This window comes from Odocoileus virginianus, chromosome 32 (genome assembly GCF_023699985.2).
Source record: "Odocoileus virginianus isolate 20LAN1187 ecotype Illinois chromosome 32, Ovbor_1.2, whole genome shotgun sequence".
Taxonomy (NCBI): Eukaryota; Metazoa; Chordata; class Mammalia; order Artiodactyla; family Cervidae; genus Odocoileus; species Odocoileus virginianus.
Window position 1 is genome coordinate 12,467,121 of NC_069705.1, and position 27,839 is coordinate 12,494,959.

Here is a 27,839-nt window from a genome sequence, read left to right on the forward strand (position 1 = left end):
AAATCCATCATTTGCTCCTTTAAGGATAACCTAGCCTGCAGCAGAGTATGTGACACATACAAAATGAATATATTCTTGTTGAATGAATAAATGCATAAATGAGAGGATAAGAATCACCAGATACATAATAAAAGAAACTAGAAGTGAAATCATAGGTTTCTATATGTTTTGGCTTGTACAAGATGTAAGATTAAAAGATAACAGAAGGACAAGTCACCGGATTGTTAGCTAGGTGGCTTATGACAGTCTACCCCCAGCTGTTACTGAGTGAGCGTTTTCATCTGTATATTGATGACACTGCCTTCAGAGTGAATACTTCTCTGTCCAATTTTAGAAAGTTGAAAGCATCACACACACACACACACACACACACACACACACACCATACAAATTTTGTGTAAATCTGAGTACCCTAATTGCTAAGTTAAGGACTGATGTACAGAACACAATGTCATTTTTATGCATCTCCAGATTAGCTCAGCAGAGGTATGGCTCACACTTTCTTAGTGAGGATTTGCAGTGTAGTCTGATATTCAGGAAGTGCTCTGCTATTAGTTTCACTTAACGAAAACCCCTGAAACTCCGGTTTAGGTTGAGTAGTATCTGGCTGTGTAGTGCAGGTCTATGCAGTAGCTGACTTAATTCACCCACCAAAGATTTGATGAGATTATTCAGTTATCCCTTTGTCCCAAGAGCCCTCCATTTTCCTTCCTAGCAACAGTACTGGGATCAGAGAGTAGTCTTTTGGTTTCCTGATTTCACTTGCAAACACGTCCATCCACTGTCACGACCATGAAAGCTTTGCGAAGGCTGGACTGTCTGCCCTCTTCAAGCTCCATGTGAAGTAGGACAGCTGTGGTCAGCAAGCCACGTGGGTGGGGGACGGAGTGCCCAGTCTTAATACGAAGCATCCACATCCACAAGGGCAGCAGTTGGATCTGGGGTGCAGAGGCATCCCTAACCAAGGGTTATGTTCACTTCATGAATTGAAAATCTATTCTAAATACTGAAAATTATTCACCAATAGTACTTTCATATTAGGTTCAGTGGCTAGTCATCAATTTTTAGAAATGGACTGATAGCTAAGCCTTTTCCCATTTCGGGGAGAAGGAAAGCCACAAGTCCGCCACAGGAATATACCTGAAACACATTTGGGGCAAGTGAGATGCAGGGAAACTCCTCAGAGTCCACCTACTGGCTCACTTACTTTGACTTACTAAGTGCATGTTACACACCCACAGATGCTTCACAAGAGCTTCCCTGGGGGCTCAGCTGGTAAAGAATCCGCCTGCAATGTGGGAGACCTGGGTTCGATCCCTGGGTTGGGCAGATCCCCTGGAGAAGGGAAAGGCTACCCACTTCAGTATTCTGGCCTGAAGAATTCCGTGAACTGTACAGTCCAAAGGGTCACAAAGAGTTTACGACTGAGTGATTGTCACTTCAAGCATCTACAGAGTGACCATAATTGTACTGAGAATAATACAATGGAGGAAGAGATGCAAACCCCATCCTGAAGAGATTTCCCCAGTTCTCACTATCTCTTCCCAACCTGAAGCTGAAATGTGACACTTTTATTAGTTTATAGAAATTGGAAAGGACTTAGTGCTAATCTTCTAAAAATTCATGCAGTGAAAGTATCTTGAAGACTGAAACAGAGTTAGGCTTCATTCTCTCCAAGCACAAAACTAAGAATATTAACTTGAACATCTACTAGCTCCAACAAGAATTAACTGGCAATGATAATACCTGTCATTAACAATAATGAAATACAAATGGCTATGTTCACTGATAATTGATTCATAACAATAAACAGTACTTACGACTCCATGATTTTCCTTAATATGAGAGAACAGTGTTAGGCGTGTTCCAGTTAGGAGATAGATGTCATTTTTCACTGGACCAGGGTTCCCCAGGGCTGAACTGCCCAGTAACCACTAATCCTAGTACAGAATTCTCAGAGCTGGATGGGATTTTACAAGCCATCCCCCTCCATTTCTCCTCCTCCCCATCATGAGCGTTTTTTAGAGAGTTGACTCTCTTTCCTCATCCTATCCTCTCCAGCCTCTTTCTATCGGGGTGTGGTCCTTACGTGGCTCTGAGGGTGTCTGGGCCAAGCAGCTAATTCGCAGGGATCCGATGTTGAGTGTGGCCATGATGGGCTCCGTGTCCACCAGAGTCGGGCTGCTGGGTGACTTACAGGAGGAGGATAAGACAGCACACATGGAACACTCCTCGATGTTGACGGCGTGGAGATCTACGGAATAGAGCGCAGATCCCTAGGGAGAGAAAACCGGGTGGAGGGGACACTTCTAAGATGGTGGTGGTACCCTGGGGATGATGCAAGCTTCTGAATCGAAGTTTCTCCAGCTTCTCCTGGCTTGGTTTTAAGACGGAGTTACCTGATATTTGCTCCTTTTAGCCTTATCTTCATGAATATCTGAGTATGACTAAATTTTGCAGACCTCTTCTGAGATCACATCTGGATGAGATAAAAGGGAGGGTGAGAGAGAGAAGCCTAAACCCACCTAGATGACTCCAGTGGGAGGAGAAGGGGGCAACAGAGGATGAGATGGTTGGCTGGCATTGTCAGTTCAGTGGACATGAATTTGAGCAATGCCTGGAGATAATGAAGGACAGGGAAGCCTGGCGTGCTGCAGTCCATGGCATCGCAGAGAGTCGGTCACGACTGAGCAACTAAACAACTAAGGATAACAGTGGTGAAGAAAAACACCACATCTAAAGATCTAAAGGTCACCTCTGCATCCTCACAATTTTGCTTGTAGGTGGCCCCACCTGGAACCTGGATTAATTGGTAAAGTGGCAGTTGCTCCTTTGGTGGAGAAATAGGGAGAGATCTGGTCCCCCCATTAGGTTGCTGAGATGCAGTTACTAGTGATTCCTGACACCAGCTGAATCTTAAGACTTCTGGTCATTTTCTTTCCTCCCTTTCTATGGACTGAGGTGGTGCAGGGAATTTTATGGTGACTTTTTAAAAAGCAACTTGCTTCCTGAGACAACTGCTTCTGAAGAATATTTCTGACATATTGATAGCATTTCTTGAAAAATCAAATGCTTTGGTGCATCTCACACTGCCTATGTATATTTTAATCCAATAAAATGGTGGCCTATAATGAGATATAGATCTATGTTGGTTCACAGCAAAGACAATTACAACCCACAGTGCCACGGGTGCACAATGGACCCATTTCTCAGAATTCCTCCTTTTCATACATCTATCAAGGACCACATGGCATTATGTGTTCCGTAAAAGACGAGTTTGCAGAAACAATGAGAAAGTTAGAGCACAGTCTAGAAAGGCTGGTGAGGATCAGCTCCAGTGTAGACACTACTAGGTTAGAATCAGATTCAGAAATGCAGAGAAACTCTTTACATAAAGGCCACACACATGGTCATTAATATAGACATGAAAATATGTCGATTTAAATCCTGGTCCAGCTACTTACCCATCGTGTAAACTTGAACAGGGTCCTTTCTCTGTGCCTACAGTTCAACATCTTTAAAATTTATACTATGGGGTTATTTGGAGGGTTAAGTGAATTACTATATGCAACCTGCTTCAAACCGTTTCTGGTACCAGTAAGCGCTGTATAATTGTATAAAATACTGCATAATACATTATTGATGTATTATTATTATCATGATTAATCCTAACTAGTATTATAATAATATATATATATAATATAAGATTATTATTATCTTTATAAACATTCACTATTCCTTACTGTGACACTTACAGGCAGAATGTATATCTGGGGAAAATTCCGGATAAATCGCCATTCTCTCTGCAGGTAATCCAGAGACCCAACGAACACAATGTCCTTCAGTTCCTGACGGGTATAACTGCTAGCTCTCAATGGCATTACAAAATTCCGAAGTCCCATCAGTGTTGAGTGGGCATCTCCAAAGATACATGCTACAATGTGGTTCCGAAACTCGTATTTTGCCTTGTCAGTTCGTTTCTAAGCAGAAGCAGACCAGACTCTGGTCATTTTTAGAAATAAGATGACAGTCCCGTAAAGAAGGCTCCTTCCCCAATTCCAACTCGTCCAGGTTTATTAACATTAGCACTTTCATAATGGTAATCAGATTCTGCGAATTCTCCTAATGACATGGAACATGGACAATTATACTTTATATCTTTGCATGGTGTTCCTGCTTATTTCACTTTTTTCCAGTTTTATATTAGCTTGGAGTGCCTCAGTGAAAACTCAGATTGGTATCATTCCTCAAGTGGTGAAACCACTGAACCAAATGGGGAAAATAGCTCTCATTTGCATTACATGTTTTTAGCCTCATATATGCTATGGTGGGCTTCCCTGGTAGCTCAGAGGGTAAAGAATCTGCCTGCAATACAGGAGATCTGAGTTTGATCCCTGGGTCAGGAAGATCCCCTAGAGAAGGGAATGGCAACCCATTCCAGTATTCTTATCTGGAGAATTCCATGGACATGGGAGCCTGGCTGGCTACAGTCCACGGGGTTGCAAAGAGTCGGACGTGACTGAGTAACTCTCACACACACACACACACACACACACACACTATCGTACAACTCCCTGAAAATGTAAAACATCCCAAATCCTGTTGCTAAACTTAAGCTTTCTAGAGAATCTTGAAAATTACATCAAGTTGTACAGTATGATTCAGTTTTCAGTGGGTTTTCATACATATGAAAACACATATATTAGTTTGAACCATATGAAATTGCCTTCTTCTGGGTCAAAAATGGTTGATTATTGGCAACTTCATGTGTTTCCACCTGCTACACTGAATGGATTCAAGAGAACTCCAGAGTTGAGGAAATTTATCATGAAAAATGCACAAAATAAAAGGTTACAAGCATTCTATTTCATCTCAATCATCTGAGTATATCCTCAGAATCTTATCAGCATGGCTGATTTTTAGCATCTCCCCTATACTTTTAAGCTGAAGACAAAATAATATATGTGACGGATATTTAGATCAGGTTTCTCCCACATTCACAGAAACTTTTAAAAACAGTGTCACTTTTACTAAAAGGAATATTTTTTAAAGGAATATTTCTGTAAGAAACATTTAAAGTCTCTGTGATTGATTTCAGACAATGAGTCAATGTCATCTCTCATGGTGCTGGGATGGGTAGAAAAAGCACTGATTTTGTATTCTGGTTGTAATTCATGTATGACCATAAACTAGCTGGCCTCTCTAACCCCCAATTTCTTTACATTTAAATGATTTAAAAATAAAAGTTAATTCTGTTGTGGAAATGGGATAATAGGTTGAAATTTCAGTACTTCTATCTTTAACTGTTTTCAATAACTATTTAATCCAATCTGAATCACACTGAATTCCTAGATTTTCAGAGAAGGACTCTTGGAAATTGGTAGAGAACTTGCTAAATATACTGACAAGCCCTTCCTGCTTGAGAGTGTTCTACATTCCTGAGTAGATGAAGACTCAACACATTTCAAAGGGAAGTATCATTCATCCTTATGCCAGTCCATCGCTGGTTAAAGGACAAGCTTCTGTGAAACAGGGGCTGTTGAAATTTAGCAGGATAGGTAAGTCACATCTGACTTAGAGTTTGTTCTATTAGCATAGACTGGGAAATACTCTTTCTGAAGGGAATGGCCCCATGAGGGGACATGAAGCTACTCATCTGGAGATCCTTTCTAGAGAGTGATATGAATCTTAACCAAATCCATTAAATAATTGTCCCTGGCTAATCTGATTAGTTTTAACTTGAATAATGACGCCTCTAACAGTATTTAATGGAACAAGTCTGAAGTCCAGAAATTGCCCTTCTGAGTAGAACTAAACAATTAGGAACAAGATACATGGCACAGTACATTAATGGGTACAGTTAGCTAGGCAATTTCTCCAGGGAACTGTGGCACAAAGCTGTCTTCCCACTGAGAAAGATGCCGGCTTCGGTGGGAAAGTGGGGAGTGCACTATTTGCTCCAAGTAACAAACTGACAATTTCCACTTGACTTTTCTGCAAATCGAACAAAGTTCAAACTTGGCCAGAAATTTGCAACCTGTACATTTCTCCTCTATGGTCAGTTTCAAAACTTTTAAAACCTCTTACACTAGAAGCCCTTCTAAATTCATCAGAAGACTCGGTTATATTTCATATCAAGTGCCATAAGGGGACATCTCTCAGAGCAACCTATCTGGGGACTTACTAAACCGGGGATAAAGAAACATCTGCTATTTCCATCTCTTGGTCTCTTGAATGCTTCCATCTGCAGTCACCTCCCAACCTTTCTAAAGATGTCCCTCCCACTGAAAACATGTTTGCCTTCCTGCTCAACGGATGTTTGTTTCATTTAAAATAAGACATACTTGCTAAAATGGTGAGCTTCAGCAGTCCTAATAGTTTTCCAGTTGATATGACAGCTCTGACAATTTTGCACTTCTGATCAAATGATTGATTATGCTTTTTACAAGAACTGGAACATATTTTGTCAGGACGTTGGCACTGAGCACAAGGATGTGTGTGTGCGTGTGTGTGTGTGTGTGTGTAACAGAAAAAAGTGAACTAAACTATTTTTGGAAAGCGAGAAAAATACATAGTTATCAATTGGTCATAGCTGAACAAATTATACAGGTTTCTTAAAACATGTAAGTAATCTTTTATTAGCTCATTTTAAATTAAAAAAATAACTTTTGGTTAGTTAAATTTACCAGCTACTGCTTGAAAGTAAACCACTGAGATTGCACTTGAGTTTCCAACTCTGAGAATAGATGGAGATTGAGAAAGTTGGTGTCAGAGCCCAGGATTAGGATTTGAGGTGTTTACAACTTGGTTTCTGGCATTGCGAACTGAGTTAGTCTCTCTCCTTGGGAGGACAGAGTCAAGGACAGACTTCTACATCTATATGGATTCAGTCATGCTGTGTGGTGAGGGAGGACCAAGCATTATAGAGCTACATCCTTAGCTAATACATTCAGTACAACCAGCTTTAAGAAAAAATACTATTAAAAAATCCCAACTTTGAAAACCATAAATTAAGGAAACATTTATCTACTTTAAAAAAAAAAGGAAAGACTGCAGAGCTCTCGTAAATAGTATGTTCCCCTGGTGCATGTAAATTAACCAGATTTACTAGCAAAACAGCAAAGTTTCAGGAGAACATTATTCTGAATAACTGACTCAGCTGAACTATTAAAGGAAGGAGAAAGTGGTTGAAGAATCTGAGCAAAAGTGTTTTAAACCCTGGCATATTACCCACAAGGTTGTTGTCAAATGCCCCATCTGTTACCCTGCAGACATTTAGATGGCTCGTGAGGTTGTATTTTTCCTTCAAATTGCACAGTTTACAAAGAGAGAGGGCAGGTGCTATGACTAGCAGGAGGACATAGTCTACCCTAACAGGAGCTCCATTTCATCTGAGATTTGGTGCCAGGTCACCTACCAGAATCATCTTGTTCAAAGGAGTGGCTCTGCACCAGTGAAACATGCCACTGCTATCAAGGCGCTCAGACTCGTCTTCCATTTCGTAGAAAAACGCCCTAAATGTGGAGAATGGACAATTAGCCTGGGAACACTTGGGGCTTTGGTTAACAACGCCTCATACCAAACTCATTAGAGCCTGGAGCCCAAAGTGAATAACACAGGGAAAGCAACCTGAGGTCTGTGAGACTCCAGAATAAAGATTCTTGTCTGAAGGACAGGAAGGGTTCACCATCTTCAGAGCTGAAGCCACATTAAGCACTTTGGGCAAAAGCCAACAAAAACTGTGTGTACATGTGTATGTGTGAGACACACCAATCTCTTTTTACCTTAGAGTAGATGTGTTCTAAGGTAGCTACTTAGGTTTTGCCCTTTGTTTTGTTACCTTAGCATCAGAAAGGTTCTGAAAAGTCTTGCAAAAGAGACATCATTTGACATTTGTATAATTCAGTGTTTCACACACTTCTTTGACCACAGAAACGTTACTATTTACCTAACTACTTATACTTATTTAAACACATCTGTTACTATGCCTTTTCCAACATACTGTACCATGGCATACTACGGGTTCAGCCCTGGTAACCAGTAGCTTAAGACAGCATTCTCCTGTGAGATGTTACTATTCATCCTTGGAGTAATATGACCTATTTCTCTTTGTGCTGAAGGGTTATGGGGTATTCTCTGTGAATTAATACAGTTTGTTATTCGATACCTGGTCAAAGACTCAGACTCCAACATAATAACAAGCAATTTTTGCTCTCTTTGACCAGGTTAATTTCTAAACTGCTATGTAAAACCATAATTTTATTGACAAAGGAACTTAGATTGACATGTCAGATCTAAAGTAATGGGACAGAGAGAGGACACAGATAGACCGGCTGAGGTAGGAGGCTTAAGGCAGTGGAGAAGGGTTTGGAAAAGGAGAGAGGCTAATTGCTGATGAGATCAGCCAAGGACTAGGTGCAATTCTTAATTTTCCTCTCCATTTAAGCTCCCTACAAGCTTGATGGCTCCAGTCATGTACTTAGCCAGAAGACGTTGTAATATAAGCCTCAAAGTCAGCTTGACCAAAATGAGCTACCTTGTCCATTCAAATTAATGTGGCTTTTTGTGGTTTCAATATCCATAAGTCATGAGCCCCAACCCAGAACCCTAAGAGCCAAACAGGCACGCTCTTAACGGTGATGGCTAAACAGGACCATGGTGATTGTTAAGGGAGCACACCAAAGGCTCATATCTGGTTCTGATTTTTATCAGGAGTTGGAGAACGGGCTGTATGACCATTCATAGCCTCTTTTTTTTCCAGCCATGTGTAGCTTCCTCGACACTATGCCTCAGGTGCTATTATAATACAGCTAAGTTACCTTCGGGAGGTGGCCCTCAGCGCCCGAGTCTACAACAACTGCCCCTACTCTTCTGTTCACTTTCTTCAGCTCTTTTTTTTTTCCGCTTCCTCTAGTTCTTCCTCTCCCAAGCACACCCCCCATAATGAATAAAGCGTCCTTAGTCTAGAAATGAAATGCCTTTTTGGCAAATGGAAGATGATCTCCTTCCAAGCACATTTTAACTTGACTCAGAGTAGCAAATAAGTCACTGTACACATTTCTATCATAATAAAAAGCATGATCTATGTGTGCAAGCTGTCACAGACAACGTCTTTCTTCATTCCGACGTTATGGAAAACAGATAGGCCTTAGAGGAAACACCTGTTGGAGACCGGCATTAAAGAGAAGGCTGGAGGAGACCCGCTTCATCATAAAGGCATCCATCTGGTGTCTTCGCCAAAGCAAAACCTGATGCGATTCAGTTCACCACCCCTTAACTAAAGCTCCCTCCTGCCATATGCCTCACAAATGACATGATCCTTGCAGAAGTATACTTCCCCAGAGAGATGAATAAATCATCCATGAGAATGTGCAGCGCCAGCAGCCTGAGGACTTGGAAACAGGACTGGAACGTAAAGACCGGGTCTATTGGACAGAGAGGTACCTTCAGGGCACCATTCAGGTTATCAGAGCAACCTGAGGAGCCTTTTGGGTGAGGGCACTTTCTGTGTAAGAGAGCCTGGCAGGAAACCAGGTGGGAGTCCCCTGAGAGGGCCCTGTTTGGGATGAGGGTGGGGGCTTGGTCCCCAGACTAGCTTCTTCTTGTCCAAGCCACGTGGGAGAACCCACTTCCAACGGGGAGACCCCAGGAGGCACTGAACCTTGACATGGCCTTGGAGTCAGGTCTCGCCTTCAGCCTTGGGGAGCTGATGGGCTTAGCATGCTGGGTGGGAAGAGCAAGGACGCCGCCCACACAGGACATGCAGAGAGGTCCCGGGAGGAAGCCGCCAGCGTTCTTTGCTGACAACTGCCTTGCTTCAGGCTGCTTTGATATTCATGAAGCAAACGTCGTGTGAACCCAAGCTTGGACCCGTCCCAGCTAAGGAAGGCAGGCTCTTTCCTCTCTGCTCTCTGGAACCACTCTGAAGAAAACTTCTATTCTGCCCAGGGCCACAGCAACCCACCCTGTAAGAATCCTGTCCCTTAGTAGCCATCCCCAATCTTTTTGGCGCCCTGGACTGGTTTTGTGGAAGACGAATTTTTCCATAGACTGATTGGGGGGATGGTTTGGGAATGATTCAAGGGCCTTACATTTATCATGCATTTTATTTTGAACATTATTACATCAACTCCACCTCAGATCATCAGGCTTTAGATCCTGGGAGTGGGGACCCCTGACTTAAAAGGAAAATAGAAACAAGGGTCCACACGCCTTTGGTTTCCAGTGGTGGCACTTGAGGTGACAGAGATCCAGCCGTGCAGGGAAACCTCTGTGTACTAGGTGGGCAAGGTTTCAGGGCCAGGTCAGGAGGCGTGGTTTCCCAGAGTGTAAGTTGGCTTCCACATTTCCTCCGACAAACATTCTTGACTCTGATTATTCTTGAAAATGATCCGCCAATAGAGAAGATCCTCCACTGATCACAACATCTATTAGAAAGTCCAAAAGGCACCCACAGTTCCTTTTTTGGTTTGTTTTTGCAGGGTTCATTTTTGCATGTGTTAGGAAACCCTGGCTTGTGACCCTTCCATCTGAAACCTCTCTAAAACTCCACAGGTGGCTTATAAATTCTGAGGAGAGAGGTTGCTTGCCTGGATGCAGAACCATATATTTTTTTTGCTCAAGACTTGAGTTGAATAAAAATAGCATGTTTCGTCAAGTCTTATCCCAGGAGAAGGACAAGTCTCTTGGCTGAGTGTTGGGGAGGAGAGACAGGATGGGTCTCTGTCTCCGGGAGGTCCAGTGCCCTTCTAGTTTCAATCTTTGGGAAAATCCACTGCTACTGCTTCTTGAAAGCAGTGTTCAAGTTCTCACGGAAAAGGGAGGGAAAATCTTCAGTCCCAGATGCCTCTGGAGCTGTGGAGGATTTTGAATCTTGGGGGCTATAGCTGCTTTCTCCCCAAGGACTCAGCACAGACATAGCGACAGGGCTTTGCAGTTCATATTTAACCTGGAAATAGTCACTTACCGTCAATTCGGACTACCATCTTTTGTGTTCTGGGAGAGAGGAAATCACTTAAAATTGGGGAATGTGAAGGCATTTTGCCTACTCTCTGCTTCCCCCTACCTCTCTCTCAAACTTACACACATATACACCACCATATACACATGCTAGAGTCAAACTTCAGAATATGAACCTTTATGGCCATATTATGATTTCATTTTTCTGGGTTTCACCTGGTCGTCATTTACTCATTTCAAAGCATTATTTTCACCTTGGAGAGAAACTTAAGGTGTAAAAACATGGATAAAATTTGTAGTCCGTTTGCCTAGGAATCTGAATATGGGCAAGCAGAAAAGGGCTCCCAGGAGCACTGAGAAGTCTTCAGGACCAAGTAACTGTGGAGAGAGCTGAGGAAGGCGAAGGGTCTATCCCACCTTCCCTCGTAGAAAGGCCTCAGGGATCGCATCCTTTTCAGCAAGAAGGGGAAAGCATGCACCAGACTCTGTGCCCCCACCACCCTCCAGTTTGACCGGATCTCCTCGCTGAGAAACCTTTACCGGCTAAAAGTGAGAAAACCCGCCACAAAAACCTCATGGGGTGTGACATACTTTGACAGCAGGTTGGTTATCTAGAAAGCACCAAGCCCTCTTGGTTCTCACGTGGGAACCGTAGGGAAGGAGAGGAATAAGAAACACGGAGGCAGGAGGGATGAATTGGGAGATTGGGACTGACATACACATGCTACTATACAGAGGTCAAGAATCTGCCTGCAATGCAGGAGACCTGGGTTCGATTCCTGGGTTGGGAAGATCCCCTGGAGAAGAGAATGGCTGCCCATTCCAGTATTTGTGCCTGCAGAATTCTGTGGACAGAGGGGTCTGGCGGGCTATAGCTCATGGGGTTGCAAAGAGTCAGACATGACTGAGTGACTAACACTTTCACTCATAAAACCAGTAACTAATAAGGACCGACTGTATAGCACAGGGAACTCTACTCAATATTCTGTGATATTCTGTATGAGAGGGCGTGCATGTGTGCGTACTCAGCTGTGTCAGAGTCTCTGCACCGTTTCCTGCTCCAGGGGATCTTCCCAACCCAGGGATCAAACCCACATCTCTGTGTCTCCTGCCTTGACAGGTGGATTCTTTACCACTAGCGCCAAGTGGGAAGCCCCACTACATGAGAACAGAATCTTAAAAAGAGTGAATATATGTGTCTGTATAACTGACTCACTTTGTTGTACAACAGAAACTAAACATTATAAATCCACCATACTCCAATCAAAATTAACAATAAGAAGGAAAGAAACCCACTGTGGGGCAGGTAGGTTGACTGACTCTGGTTGGCTTAAGACTCTGGTGTCCCAGACAGGAGGCTTCAGTGTTAATACTGGTTACTTGACAGCTAGAATGGGGATATTTTCCTTGCTAATCTGAAAAGCTCATAGACAGAGAGGAAGAAGGAGGAAGGAAGAATACAGCCTTGAAAAACTTGAAAGCCCAGAAAAGCTTCCACGTTGCCACTGTTGTTGTTTAGTCGCCAAGTCATGTCCAACTCTTTCTCGGCCTCGTGGGCTGTAGCCCACCAGGGTCTTCTGTCTGTAGGTCTTTCCAGGAAGGAACACTGGAGTGGGTTGCCATGCCCTCCTCCAGAGGATCTTCCCTACCCAGGGATCAAACCCGAGTCTCCTGCATCTCCTTTACTGCCAGGCGGATTCTTTACCACTGAGCCACCAGGGAAACCCTGAAAACTTTGCACACTTCTACCTATATATAGATAAGTCGGTTGATGTTCAACTGAAGAAAGGACAGTGGGGTGACTGGAGTCCTGAATGCTTTAAGACAAGTAGGTTCCGGTGAATTACACCTTCCAACTTTCCTCTGATTCCTGTCTCCTAATTCCTGGCATATAGTCTTCATAAAGTCACTGAAGAATGATGAACTTTAGTGGTAAAACGTGTTGGTATGACTTTTAAAAAAAAATCTGAAAATGATATTTTTAAAAAAGAGAGGTGTTAAACATCAGGATATCAGGATAGTCTTATTTCAGTCTACTCAGGAGAATGTAAACTATGCTCCGATGTGAACCAAGCCAGCCGTGAGGAGGGCGTTTTGTTTGCTTTTAAATGCTGCTTTCCAGCTGGAGTCGACCAAATCCACGGCCTCTGTTTTCCATGTTTACCGTGGGAATTCTCCACGAGGACATTTCTTTCCATCCTCTTGCCTTAGAAGTTAGTCCTGAGGTCAGAAGGGCCCCGGCCCAGGTGAAGGCAAGAAGGAGAGGGTGTTTCCACAAGATAAACCCACATCTAAGCTCGCACGCGAGCATCTCTCTGCTAAGTTTTACTTTATTTCTGACGACTGTAAACTGACAGAGTCTCTGCAGAGCATATTCTGTGAAAGCATTCATGCAGGCATCTCAGAACTGAAAATTGTTACCAGACAGGAGATGGAGGAGAAAGATAAAAAAGGAAAATTCCCTTCTTCCTCGCCCATTCCCCAGATGGACCCTCATTTAAATCTCTTTTTATTTTATGGATATTGCATTTGGGATTTCCTACAATGTGAGGACAAATGAGGCATGACCCGGAGCAGCGGATACCTTTAATAAAGGCTGGAGTCTGTGCCCTGGGTGAGAAGCCTGGGGTGGGGTGGGGGGTGTGGATGGGATAAGCCTCACCTCTCCTGGGAACCATCTCTTAGCTAATCTTAGAGGCATGAGGTTGTGTTTTCAGGTGCTCTTTCCAGCATGTTCTAAATATCAAATGACCCCGTAAACACAGAAGTAGATCGGAATGAAAAATACGTTCCTCCCTCAGACAGTTTGGGATGCAATTTTCCCTGTTCAGTGGGCTAGGAACTGAATGATGGAGTCAGTTACTCACATACTTTTGATCTTAAAAGGAAAACACGTTACAGAAAAAAAAAAAAAACACGTTAAAGGAAACAAATGCATACTTCAGGCAAAAGATTTAGTGTTGGCGGGGAGGATATACAAGTGGGAAATAGGAAATTGAAATATCTGAAAACTAGTTTGTTTTTCATTATTTTGATATACTTTCTGTGGTTTTAAAAGGTCGAGTCTGGGTCAGATTAGGGTGACGAAAATGTTTTCCTTATGCAGTGGGGCAAAAGGCTTGGCCTTGACAATTACTAATAATAATTCCCTCCTCAAGAAATTAGGACTGGGAAAAAACAGCATCCATCAAAATGTTACAGTTGTGAGTGTGCACATATTCTTGAGTGTGTGTGTGTGTGTGTGTGTGTGTGTAAGAAAGAGACAGAAAGAGAGGGAGGGGTATTAAATTGAAAGGGACGCAAATTGTGTAGAGGAGATAAAATAATTCCAGGGTATATGGATATTACTGGATTCATTTTCTGGAAATAGGGTGTTATTTGTGAAGACTTCTTATCTACATTCCTTAGTTTCTCTGAAATCCCTGAGGCTGAAGTTCAAGATATAGACAAATTATTAGTGTGCTGGTGATTACAGACTTTGGAAACCCTGGAAAGACTTAACGATGTGTCGAGGGCCACAGACTCTAGACTTTTCCCCACATCTGGAAGCCATCTCTGGAGGGAAGCCTGTGGAGTAATGGCATTCTGGGTGCGATAGCATTTTTGTTTAGCACCTGTGACCTGTTAGGAAGCAAGGGATGCAAGGGAGACGGAGGCCACTCGGCATCTGTCATGATGCGGAGCCCCCCTCCCACGTTGTATTTTATAGGATGGCTATTTTTTAAACATGGTCTGCCTTGATTAAAGATGAAAAGTTAGGATTAGTGGTCTCTGGTGGGAGAGAAATGGCTGTGATTAAAGTGATTAAAGTTGGGCTGATTTTGGTGATGAAAGCTAAGAGTCCAGTTTCTTCGGTGGGAGACAGGAGTCCCAGGATGAGAGGGGGGAAGACAGGTCTCGAGCATTGTTACTGAGACGTCCCCTGGGTGTTAGGTCTTTCCATTAAAGATAAGTGAGAGCTAGGGGAAAGGGGGGGGATGTTGACTGTGTTCTGTTCACCTCTAACTTGAAATTGGGCTTCTCGGGTGGTGCAGTGGTAAAGAATCTGCCTACCAACGCAGGAGACGCAGGTTTGATCCCTGGGTTGGGGAGATCCATCTGGAGGAGGAGGAAATAGCAACCCACTCCAGTAGTCTTGTTTGGGCAATCCCATGGACAGCAGAACCTGGTGGGCTACAGTCCACAGGGTCGCAAAGAGTTGGACACAACTTAACATCCGAGCATGCACACACAGTTTGAAATTAAGTTTCTGCAGCACGTCAAGCACTTCACTTTCCTTATGTGTGACTATGGAGATGACACTCATCACTGGATTTCTGGAGGCTGAGGCCTGCTGCACCAGGAAACCATCCAGATACCCCATTACTTACCCCTACTGCCTAAGGTCCAGATGGAAAATTTGGGGAGTCACGTTTGCCTTCCCAATATTGTCTACTTGGGTGCAGTATTTATAGGAAGGAGAGAGGGAGGGAAAGAGAGAGAGGGAAAGATTATACAAACTTTCTGGAAACAGAACAGATGTGTGGGCGTGGAGTGGAGAGAGAGGGGCGGGAAAAATTGGGAGATTAGATCGACATATATACACTACCATTTGTAAAATAGAAAGCTGGCAGGGACCTGCTGAAAAGCATAAGGGGCTCAGCTCGGGGCTCTGTGATGATCTAGGGGGGTGGGCGGAGAAGGCAATGGCAGCCCACTCCAGTGTTCTTGCCTGGAGAATCCCAAGGACGGCGGAGCCTGGCGGGCTGTCGTCTATGGGGTCGCACAGAGTCGGACACGACTGACGCGACTTAGCAGCAGCAGCGGGGTGGAATGTGGGGAAGGGAAGCTCACGAGGGAGGGATATATGTACACATAAGGCTGAGTCACTTCGTTGTCCAGCAGAAACTAACGCAGTGCTGTGAATCAACTATGTGTGTGTGCGTGCTAAGTCGCGTCAGTCGTGTTTGACTCTGTGTCGCTGTATAGGCTGTAGCCCGCCAGGCTCCTCTGTCCCTGGGATTCTCCAGGCAAGAATGCTGGAGTGGGTTGCCATGCCGCCTCAGGGGATCTTCCCCACCCTGGGATGGAACCCAGGTCTCTTATGTCTCCTGCATTGGCAGGCGGGTTCTTTACCACTAGTGCCACCTGGGAAGCTCATAAATCAACTATAGTTCATTCCAAAAAACGAAAAATGAAATCACCCCCAAATATACACACATTGAAATGCCTCTTGTCCCATGGAACCATGGTGAATGCTAGTAAGTGAGCTGTAACTTGCATCTTTCTTGCTACGTCTCACAGCAGGGACAAGAGCACCATCACGAATCCTCCAGCATGGAGAAGTACATGCAGGCCCCTCTTCACTGCCCCTGGAGACCAAATGGAAGACCCCCAAGTAACGCACTGTCAAGGGTTTCATCTAAGAAGATTTGGCTTTCATAAATTAGAGTAAACTGGCATCTGTTTAGAATTATATGGCTACTTAACACAAACACAAGTAATATTTAACTATCCAGTGAGTCATTTCCGGACTATTTTGCAAGAATGCAAATTCTTTCTTATCATCTCTTTCTCTTCCATATCAAAATGTCCATGGAAAAAGATTCTAAGTTATGCATGAGCTCTCATCATCCTGTGAAAGAAGAGAAAATAAACTACATGTTGTGTGAATTCTTCTCACAGCCTCTTCTATTTGGTCATCTGCCAGGGGCCCGTTCTCCTTTACTCAGGATTCCAGAGCAAAAGTGGAACAAAACCACACCAAATTTTAGGCGTCTTGATGATTACTTTAGTGGACTCTTTGATTCTTGTATCTTGTGTGTGTGTGTGTGTGTGTACACACACACACACACACACACACACACACACACATATTTAGTTTTAGTGGGAAATTGAGGCTCTAAAATTGAGGAGTCTGACTCTTTGTGACACCGTGGACTGTACTCTCCAAGCCAGAATAATGGAGTGGGTAGCCTTTTCCCTTCTCCAGGGGTCTTGCCAACCCAGGAACTGAACCCAGCTCTCCCGCATTGATGTTGAAGCTGAAACTCCAATACTTTGGCCACCTAATGCGAAGAGCTGACTCATTTGAAAAGACCTTGATGCTGGAAAAGATTGAGGGCAGGAGGAGAAGGGGATGACAGAGGATGAGATAGTTGGATGGCGTTGTCGACTCAATGGACATGAGTTTGGGTAAACTCCAGGAGTTGGTGACGGACAGGGAGGTCTGGCGTGCTGCAGTTCATGGGGTCGCAGAGAGTTGGACATGACTGAGCGACTGAACTGAACTGAATTGAGGAGTCAATTGCATGTTATGACACTCTTTATTCACTTCTACTTTTCCAAGCTATTTAACACCCCATTAATCTAAACACAAAACTTTTAGTAAGAGTTTGGAAAGAGAATTAATGTCTTTGCAAAATTATCCTGAAATTAATTTGTGCTATTATTTCCAGACATCTCATGCAACAGTGGTCAACCTATCTAGAACAGGATCAAAACAATTTTTTTATTTTTTTCTGTGGAGGACCAGCTTTGCAGGCCAAGAGACAAAACTGATATTATGTAGGTATACAGCAAGAAAGAAAATAATTTTTCACAATTTCTCATTGATGATATTCAAAATATGATAATAATCATAAAGTGAAAGTCACTCAGTCATGTCCAACTCTTTGTGACCCAATGGACTGTCGCCCACCGGCTCTTCTGTTCATGGGGACTCTCCAGGCCAGGATACTGGAGTGGGGAGCTGTTCCCTTCTCCAGGGGATCTTCCCAACCCAGGGACTGAACTCAGGTCTCCCATATTGCAGGAGGATTCTTTACCATCTGAGACACCAGGGAAGCTCCAATAATAATCATAATAAATATAATTTTCTATTATAGATCTAATAATGAAAAGAAATAGATTTTCAAAAGTATTTTGACTAACTGGCAAACAAAATTAGTGTTCTTATCATCAAAATCAATTGCAAATGCTTACATGCTAATGCAAACAAGATTTAATTCAAAGATTTATTATCTTGAAAAAAAATTTTTTCACACAGATGGGTACTGCCAAATACTGATACTGCCCCATGAGTATATGATTCTAATTGAGAATAGTCATCACTTAGAAGACATTATTAGACCCTTCTCTCTATATCTGCCTTTAGCATGTCATCATATGACAGATTAATCACTTGCAACTGAAAGATAGGTGGAAACACCTTACTTGCACTGTTAAATGGACTTAAAATACAGAAGTTCCTTTGCCCTCACATCAAGGTCCAAACAAACACATGAACTTAATCCTGGAACTGGTTGTAAGTTCTACGAGATCAGAAAATATATTCACTGCAAATATGTGTAGAAATAGTGATTGCACCATTAGTTTTAACTTCTGACATCATGGGTAATGTATAAAGGAGCATGACATTAGTTGTGATTCAAAGAACAATAATTGTCATTTTAGTGACTTTATCATAAAATAAGTTTCATATATAAGCTGTTTTGTCTTTTAGTTTTATGTTTGATAGTTTAAGAAAAACAGTGAATGCTAGATTCTGAAGAGATCAATAAAAGTGATCAAGGACAACTCTTTTTCAGAAAAATTTCAGTCTTGACCCAGAGTTCAAAAACTGACAATAAATCCTTACCACTACTAAGCTCTTACATGGTTTTGCAATAGGGTAAGTCAGGATATTCAGCTTCTGTTTCTGACAAAAATTCACAGAACTGACAATGGTGAAGTCTGGAAGAGCCAAAGAAGTTCACTACTGTTGCTATTGACCTAATAACTCAGGATAAATTGAAACATTTTCCACAAGCTACTGGCTGATTAAAAAATACATACATTATATTCATGAATATAATAAATATACACAGTACACACCTTGCATTTTACAAGTTTTAAAAATTTGTCAAACTATGAATTTCTGCTCCACGTGTATTTTTATCAATATCACTATCAGTCGTAATACATCTTAGTAGATTCCACATCAGATTGTACTGAATTAGTATTTTGTCACCTGTTCTGAGTATATTTTCACATGAAAGTTGTGCCATGCAGACTAGTCACAGAGGATAATTTTTCAGTTACTTCAAATTTGGCATTCGTTTCTTTCATAAACAACAATTAAACAGTAACATTTATTGACTCATAATGAGCTAAGGGAAACCCCTCAAAATCATTTGTCTTATTTTTTAAATGGCTACTGATATAGTATCCAAGGTCAACTATTTAAGCAACCATTATTGCTGAAAAATTAATGGTATTAAATTCCATTTTCTGTGACATACTTATTGGTTGTTGCAATCAAACAGTATAATTGGTTCACAGTCAGTGACCTCCCTTGCTTGGTTACCAAATGAGCCACTTATAAATAAACTTTGCTTGCAAATTCTGTTGTGATGAGACAGTCTTTTAAATTTTTCTAATTGTAACAAGTGCTTTTGAATAGGAATATTGTGATAAGTGCCTAATCTGATATCATCAATATATATTTCATTCAGTCAGCACCATTAAATACTGTCACTGCAGATTAAACAAACTGCTTTGCCATTGCAAGCCATTATACAAAACAAGTGGTAGGCTGGGGATTTGGCCTGCAGGTCATAATTTTCCAGTCCCTGACTAGAACACACCCTGACATCATTTTAAAACAAACATTTGCACAGACTAAAAATATCACCAAGTCCATGTGGCATTTAATGGTAAATTTTTGCATGTGTTATCTTTAATTCTAATATGCTTGGGTTTTTTTGATTTGCAAATTAAAAGTGTCAAATTATAGTTGAAGAGAGAAGTTGCTGCAAAGAGACAGTTTTACATCAACTTAAGTGATCACTGAAATTTTAATAGAAAGATTAAAAAAAAAACAAAAAGCTAGAAAAAGTAGCCATGGAGAAAAGTACTTCCAGATGGCAGTAAGGACCTCCAAAACTCTACTCTCCCATAAAAGCAATGAGAATACTGATAAAAATTCTCAAAAGCAACTTTTTCAGAACTCTGGAAATTAGCCAGATGCCTGAAGCAATCTGAGAAGTGTACAACTCAAGAAAACTGACAGGATCTTGGTAAGAATGGTAAGTTTTGTTGCACTGTAACTTGCCTTTATCCCATCCCCTCTCCCCAGCTCTATGGTAGCCTTGAAGTCCAAAAGCCTCACAATCACAGTGGGCAGGAAAGCCAGCATTTCAGCATCCACTGGAGGGAGAAGAATGGATTTGAACTTTCCCCCAAAGCCCTATTTACAGAAAATGTCACCATTTAGCTTATTGCGGCTCCCTGGAGACACCCCATCACAGGACTTGCCTTTATTTGACCTGATTCTGAGTTTCTTCAGTGGGAATAACTGGTTCTCCTGGGAAATTTTCCAAAAATGATGAGCAGCAGTGGTTTAAAACTGTAGATACTTGAGGCAAAGATAACAGTGTGGCAAACAAGAGGCTAATCAAAATCCTTAAACAGAAAAGCTGGAGAATAAGTCCATGGGGGCGGGTGCTTTGAACTTATTCATTCTAGGAATCTAAAAGCAACCACACGCACGTGCAAGGCTCTGCACGTGATATCCAGGAAACACCTGAGACATCTTGCAACCCTCATATCTGGGTGACTTGGAGACTGCACAGGCAGGAAGTACAGGCTAAGGAAGAGGTGGAAACTGCCAGGGTGTTGAAGGCATCCCCCAACATGCATACAGAGTACACATGATAAAATATTTGCAAATAATATATATCTGATAAAGAACTTGGTCAGGAAAAATAAATAACTCTTAGAATTCAACAACAAAGACAACCCAATTAAAAATGGGTAAAAGGCTTGATAGTCATATAAATGACCAATAAGCACATGAAAAGATTCTCATCATTAGGCCCCAGGGAAATTCAAATAAAAACTATAATGAGGTACCACTTCACCCCAACTAGGATGGCTATAACAGAAAAGACAGACAATATACTATATTGTCTAATATACTATATTATATAAAGTATATATACTTTGCCACTATACTATACTATAAAAAAACCACTGTACTGAGCTGCAAAGGGTGAACAGTATAGTAAGTGAATTACATCTCAATAAATATTCATAAAAAAACAAAGTAGTCACAGAAGGGATGAAGTAAGTTATTCTATTTGTCTTCCCGCAGGGTCAAATTCTCCTCTGATTCAATTAACTATAACTGTACAGTGTACTTGGAGAAGGTAATGGCAACCCACTCCAGGACTCTTGCCTGGAAAATCTCATGGACGGAAGAGCCTGGTAGGTTACTGTCCACGGGTCGTGAAGAGTTGGACACGACTAAGAGACTTCACTTTCACTTTTCACTTTCATGCACTGGAGAAGGAAATGGCAACCCACTCCAGTGTTCTTGCCTGGAGAATCCCAGGGACGGGGGAGCCCGGTGGGCTGCCGTCTATGGGGTTGCACAGAGTTGGACACGACTGAAGTGACTTAGCAGTAGCAGGAGCAGTATAGTGTACTATGATACATCCAATCACTGACATTAATAATAATAACTGAATAATCCAGAAGTTAAATTATAGTCAATACATTTTTCCATAAAGAATCAGGAAAAGTGCCTACTATGCTCCTAGGAATATTTTTACCTAAAATTATGTAAACAGTAATGATGCTTAGATAAGATCTGGGAAAAGTTATCCAGAATGATTCATTCCAAGACTTTCGATTCACTGCAGTTGAAGATATCTTGCAATTATTAGGAGTATCTCATATGAAAGAGATCGATAGAATATAAGACTATTGACATTTCCTCTCTAAGGCTTACAAAGAACTTCTGTATGCTTGAGTTGCATGAGAACACAGATCATGTGTGTGATCTAGCATATAATACAGTGTTTGGCACGTTATGATTAAGAGGACATCCACTGAATGCCCAGCAAATATTTGTTGACTAACTGAGTAGAGAGTGAGGAGCTGATGAAAGCCATTGTCTCTTAAACTTGGCCAGTTGTGTTGCCATGTTACTGGTTTAAGAAAGTTACAGTAAGTCCAGGGCATCTCTTCTACTATCAAGAAATTAAAAAACAAAATTCAACTGCTTTATAGTTTACACCTCCCGTGATTTTAGGGAAATTCACCATCTACTTGTAGATATATGGTAATTACAGCAAGATGTGTTCCTGTTACCCACAAACTGGGAAAAAAGAGGTGAATCTTAAAGTAATAAAATCCACATGATGAATACCATGCAACACACATGAGAACAAGCCAAGGGATTACCTAGAGCTCCCACATGCCTTGGGAAATAAAGGCTCAGGATAGAAAGTTAAATATGATTGTGCTTTAGTGATGGACTTAATAAATACTACTTTCTACAAAATCGTCTCTAAACAAATCTTCCTTTGATCTAGGAAATGAGTAACTGTAACCAACATCACCTATCTGACATCTTCTGTCTTACCATAAGAAAAGTTTCTCGCCTTCTTGGGATCAAACTCTTGTGGCAACAGGTTGGGAAGATGGTTCTGAGTGTAATGTGTAAATGCAACAGGCTGTTAGCAGCCTAAGGCTCCTTCAACCGACTCATTCTGCTCTCACTTCATGTTGGTCAGGCACGTCCAGATGAGGGTCTCTTTCATCATAGGGGCCACGTATTGAATGAGCGCTCCTGGAAAGCCCTGCACGAGGTGCTTCATGTTTATTACGCTAATCCTCACCTCGACTCTGCCGTTGCCTGATTTTCAGATGAGGAGAAGCTAGGTAACTTGGTGAAGATCCTGTCGTTGCCCTGTGAATAAGGAGGGATGCGCTGGCTATGCAAACCCGAGCATTTAAGTTCATAGGTGGTTTTATTGTAAAGTCATATACGACTGCTTTGTTGGTACACGTCTTTTCCCAGGGGGCAAATCAAAGCCTATCAAGCTGAAAACCAGACTCTGATGTGTGGCAAGTAACCAATATGAATACGGTCCTGTGAAAGGGCCTGAAAGCAAGCAAATATTGTTAACTTTTCCAATTTAAACATTCATATCAACATTGAGAAAGGCAAAAGTACTGGAAATTCCTTAGAAAAAACAATGCATTTCTGCAATATGATGAATTCATTAGCGAACAAGCGGGACATAACTCTATGTCCCGTTTTCGAAAGAGACATAGTTTGATCTTGTTTATAAGCAACTATTTAGTCTGAGTTTTTATGGGTAGGTAATGGCTTTTGTTTTTACTATCATTATAGTCTGGCCTTTTCCAGAATGTCATATAATTTGAATCATACAATGTCATATAATTTGAATATAGCTTTTTCAGGCTGACTTCTTAGAAACAGACAAAATTTTAGATTTAATCATGTCTTCTTGTGTATTGATAGATCAGTTTTTAAAATTGCTAAATAAAATTCAATTCTGTGTATATAGCAGTTTGTTATCAATTCATCTATTAAAGGCCATCTTGGTTGCTTATAGGTCTTGTTTTTTTTTCTTTTGGTGATTCTGAATAAGCTGCTATAACATTCACATGCACATTTTTGTGGGGAGGTAAGTTTTCAAAGGTTTTGTAGGTCATCATAGAACCATTCAGCTTCTTTGGCATTAGAGGTTGGGGCATAGACTTGGATTACTGACTACTGTGAAATTGAATGGTTTGCCTTGGAAACAGAGATCATTCTGTCATTTTTGAGACTGCACCCAAGTACTGCATTTCAGATTCTTTTGCTGACTATGATGGCTACTCCATTTCTTCTAAGGGATTCTTGCCCACAGTAGTAGATGTAATGGTCACCTGAATTAAATTCACCCATTCTGGTCCATTTTAGTTCACTGATTCATAAAATGTCTTGCCATCTCCTTTTTGACCACTTTCAATTTACCTTGATTCATGGACCTAACATTCCAGGTTCCTATGCAATATTGTTCTTAAGAGCATCGGACTTTACTTCCATCACCAGTCACATCCACAACTGAGCGTTGTTTCTGCTTTGCCTCTGTCTCTTCATTCTTTATGGAGCTATGTCTCCAATCTTCTCCAGTAGCATATTGGGCACCTAGCAAAAGTAGTCATGTATGGATGTGAGAGTTGTACCATAAAGAAAGCTGGGTGCCAAAGAACTGATGCTTTTGAACTGTGGTGCTAGAGAATACTCTTGAGAGTCCCTTGGATTGCAAAGAGATCAAACCAGTCAAACCTGAAGGAAATCAGGCCTGAATATTCATTGGAAGGACTGATGCTGAAGCTGAAACTCCAATACTTTGGCCACCTGTTGCAAAGAACTGACTCATTAGAAAAGAGCCTGATGCTGAGGAAGATTGAAATCAGGAGAAGGGGACAACAAAGATGAGATGGTTGGATGGCATCACTGACTCGATAGACATGAGTTTGACCAAGTTCGGGGAGTTGGTGATAGACAGGGAAGCCTGGTGTCCTGCAGTCCATGGGGTAGCAAAAAGTTGGACACGATTGAGCAACTGAACTGAAATGACTGAAGTTGGGCAAACATTTCAAAGAAGTTGGGAAACATTTCAGAAGCCAATTACTAGATTTTATGGTAGGACTATGCTTAATCCGCCAGGGAGGTCTGGCATGCTGCAGTCCATGGGGTCGCAAAGAGCTGGGCACGACTGAGTGACTGAACTGAACTGATGTTTAATTTTACAAGAAATCTCCAAACCATCTTCCAAAATACTTTGCCCTTTTTCATTCCCACCATCAATGAATGAGAGTTCCTGTTGCTATGCACCCTTGATATTGTCAGTTTTGTTGAATTTTTGCTAAATGAATAGGTAGGTGGTGGTACTTCATTATTATTTTAATTTGCAATTCTGTCAGGACAAATGACTTGAGCGTCTATTCTATATGCTTATTTTTAACCTGTATATTTTCTTTGGTGAGCTGTCTTTTCAGTTATTCTACCCATGTTTTAACTGAACTGTTTTCTTATTGAGTTTTACAAGTTCTTTGTTTTGTTGGGATACAAGTTCTTGTTCAGTTACGTATTTTGGCAAAAATTTGCTCCCAACCTGTGACTTATATTTTCATTTTCTTAACGGTGTCTTTTGAAGAGCAGATTCTCTTTTGTTTTCCTATTTTCATTTTTATTGATTTATCCTGTAATTTTATTATTACTTTTCTTCTGCTTGCTTTAGGATTAAATTTTTTCTTTCTCTATTCTCTTATGGTAGAATCTTAGGTTGTTAATTTTAGTTTCTTCCTCTTCTCTAATATATACATTTAATGTCATAAGTTTCCCTTTAGGTGATATCCCACCTATTTTGATAATCTGTAGTTTCTTTTTAAAGCTTTCTTTATACCTTCTTCTTGTACTTATGTGTTATTTAGAAGTTATTTCTGCCTATTTGGGAAATTTTTTCATCTTTCTGTTATTAATTTCTTTTTGTTAGTTTAATTTCACTGTGTTCTGAGAAATATTTTTAATGATCTCAATGCTTTTAATTTTAAATCTTTATTGAAGTATATTTGGTTTATAATTCTATGTTAGCTACTGCTATATGGCAAAGTTAATCTGTTATAATATACATATACATCTACTCTTTTAGATTCTTTCGCCATATAGATCATTACAGACCACTGAATAGAGTCTCCTTGGGCTACACAGTAGGTCCTTACCAGTTATCTGTTTTATATATTGCTTGTTGTCTAGTTGCTAAGTCATGTCCGACTCTTTTGAGACCCCATGGGCTGTCCATAGGATTTTTCAGGCAACAATGTTGGAGTGCATTGCCGTTACCTTCTCCAGGGGATCTTCCTGACCCAGGAATCACACTCACAGCTCCTGCCACGTCTCCTGCATCTTAGGTGGGTTCTTTACCACTGAGCCACCAGGGAAACCCATTTTATACATCGTAGCATATACATGTCAATCCCAATCTCCCAATTACCCCCTCCCAACCTCCCTGCTAACCATAAATTTGTTTTCTATATCTGTGACTCTATTTCTGTTTCATAAATAAGTTCATTTGTGCCACTTTTTTTGTTAGTGTATTTTCTGTAGCTCAGGGTGTAGCCTATTTTGCACATTTAAGAATGTGCTGGAGCATTCTAAAAATGTCAGTTAGAACAAGTTGATTGATAATGCTGTTCAGATCAACTATATCCTTTATGATTCCCTGCTAATTTGGCCAATTACTGAAAAGGGGGTCATGAACTCTCCAATTTTGAGTGGATTTATCTATTTCCTCTTTTATTAGCTTTAACAATTTTTTGCTCTGTGTATTTCGAAGCTCTTTATGTATTTTTAGGTGAACATTTAGGATTGTTATCTTAAAGGATTGACTTCTTCATCATTATGTAAGTCCCTCTTTATCTGTGACAATTTTCCTTGTTTTGAACCATCTTTGATTAAAATGAATATAGCTACTCAAGCTTTCTTTATGATTAGTGTTAGCATGGTTTATCTTTCTCCATCTTTTCATTTTTAACCTATGCAAATATTTATGTTTAAAGTGGGTTTCTCATGGATGGTATGTAATTGGGTTCTATTTCTTTATCCACTCTGACAGTACTGGTCTTTCAGTTATTTTATTTGTGTGCTGTGTTCAGTTGCTACGTCATGTTTGTCTCTTGCAACCCCATGGACTATAGCCTGCCAGGCTCTTTTGTCTATGGGATCTTTCAGGCAGGAATACTGGAGTGGGTTGCCATTTCCTCCTCCAGGGAATCTTCAGGACCCAGGGATTGATCCCACGTCTCCAGCATCTCCTACATTGGCGAGTGGATTCTTTACCACTGTGCCAGTTATTAAAAGTGATTATTGACCTATTAGATTGTCTACTATGTTTTATAATTGTTTGCTATCTTCTGCATTTATTCTTTCCCTACCTTTTCTGCCTTCTCTAGTTTGAGCATTTGGATAAGATTTCATTTTATCTCTTCTCCCACTCTTACTCTACCAAAAAAAAAAAAAAAAACCACAATTTTTTTTTAGTTCTTCTGCACCTTAAAAGTGCATCCAGTATACATGAGGTGCAAATACTGTTTGATTCCACTTATACGAGGTACCTGGAATAGTCAACTTCATAGACTCAGAAAGTACATTGGTAGATGCCAGGGACGGGGGAGGAGAGATACAGGGGAAACAGGAAGTCAGTGTTTAATGGGGTGGAGTTTCAGTTTAAGAAGGTGAAAAACTCAGGAGACGGATGACGGTGAGGGCTGCACCACAGCGTGATCATGTTTAGCGCCCCGAACTACACGGTTACATGTGGTTAACAGAGTGCGCTTTTTATTATGCAACTTTTACCACAATAAAAAAATTAGAAAAAGAGAACACAAAAAAGAATAGGAGCTGTCTTCAAATGTGCAACATTTATCTTTAACTAAACTAAGTCCATCTTCCAATAATACTGTGCTGCTTTCTGTTTAGCGCTGGTGCTCATAACAGAGTATCCCCACTTCCTCGTTCCCATCTCTTATGACACTACAGTTCGTCATTTCAAGTATTTATGTGCTATAATCATCCAATACAACTTTACTATTACTAATTTAAACACGTATATTTTAGTTTAATTAAGAATAAGAAAAATTAAAATATTGTATTTTACTTGCATTAATCCCTTCTCTATTGCTTTTCTTTTATGTAGATCTGGGATTGTGATCTGGATCAATTTTCTTCTTCTTGGAAAGACCTTCTTACTTTCTAACATTTCTTGATTTTTCTTGAGGGAGAGGCCTTCTGGTGACGTAAACTCCCTAAGTTTTTGTCTGTCTGAGAAAGTGTTTAGTTTTCCTTCACTTTTGAAGGACAGCTTCACTGCGTATAAAATTTTAGGTTGAGGTGATATTTTTTTTCTTTCAATACTTTAAATATTTCACTCCACTCTCTTCTTCCTTACAGCTTCTGACAAAAAGGCCACTGTAATTCTTAACCTTGTTTCTCTTGCGGTAGAGTATTTGTTTTTTTTTTCCTCCTCCTCTGGCTTCTTTCACAATTTTCTTTTGGG

General features: G+C 41.0%; 1 protein-coding gene across 1 annotated transcript in view; it reads right to left on the reverse strand.

Annotated features, from left to right (window-relative positions):
* The window catches only part of KCNU1 (potassium calcium-activated channel subfamily U member 1), a 139,447-nt gene that overhangs the window by 19,154 nt on the left and 92,454 nt on the right, over positions 1-27,839 (reverse strand). The window contains exons 20-22 of the mRNA XM_070459899.1: positions 7,418-7,514; positions 3,756-3,980; positions 2,090-2,276 (exon numbers count right to left, since the gene is read on the reverse strand). Of these exons, the coding sequence (XP_070316000.1) occupies positions 2,090-2,276; positions 3,756-3,980; positions 7,418-7,514 (509 nt within the window). The remainder of the gene's footprint in view (positions 1-2,089; positions 2,277-3,755; positions 3,981-7,417; positions 7,515-27,839) is intronic.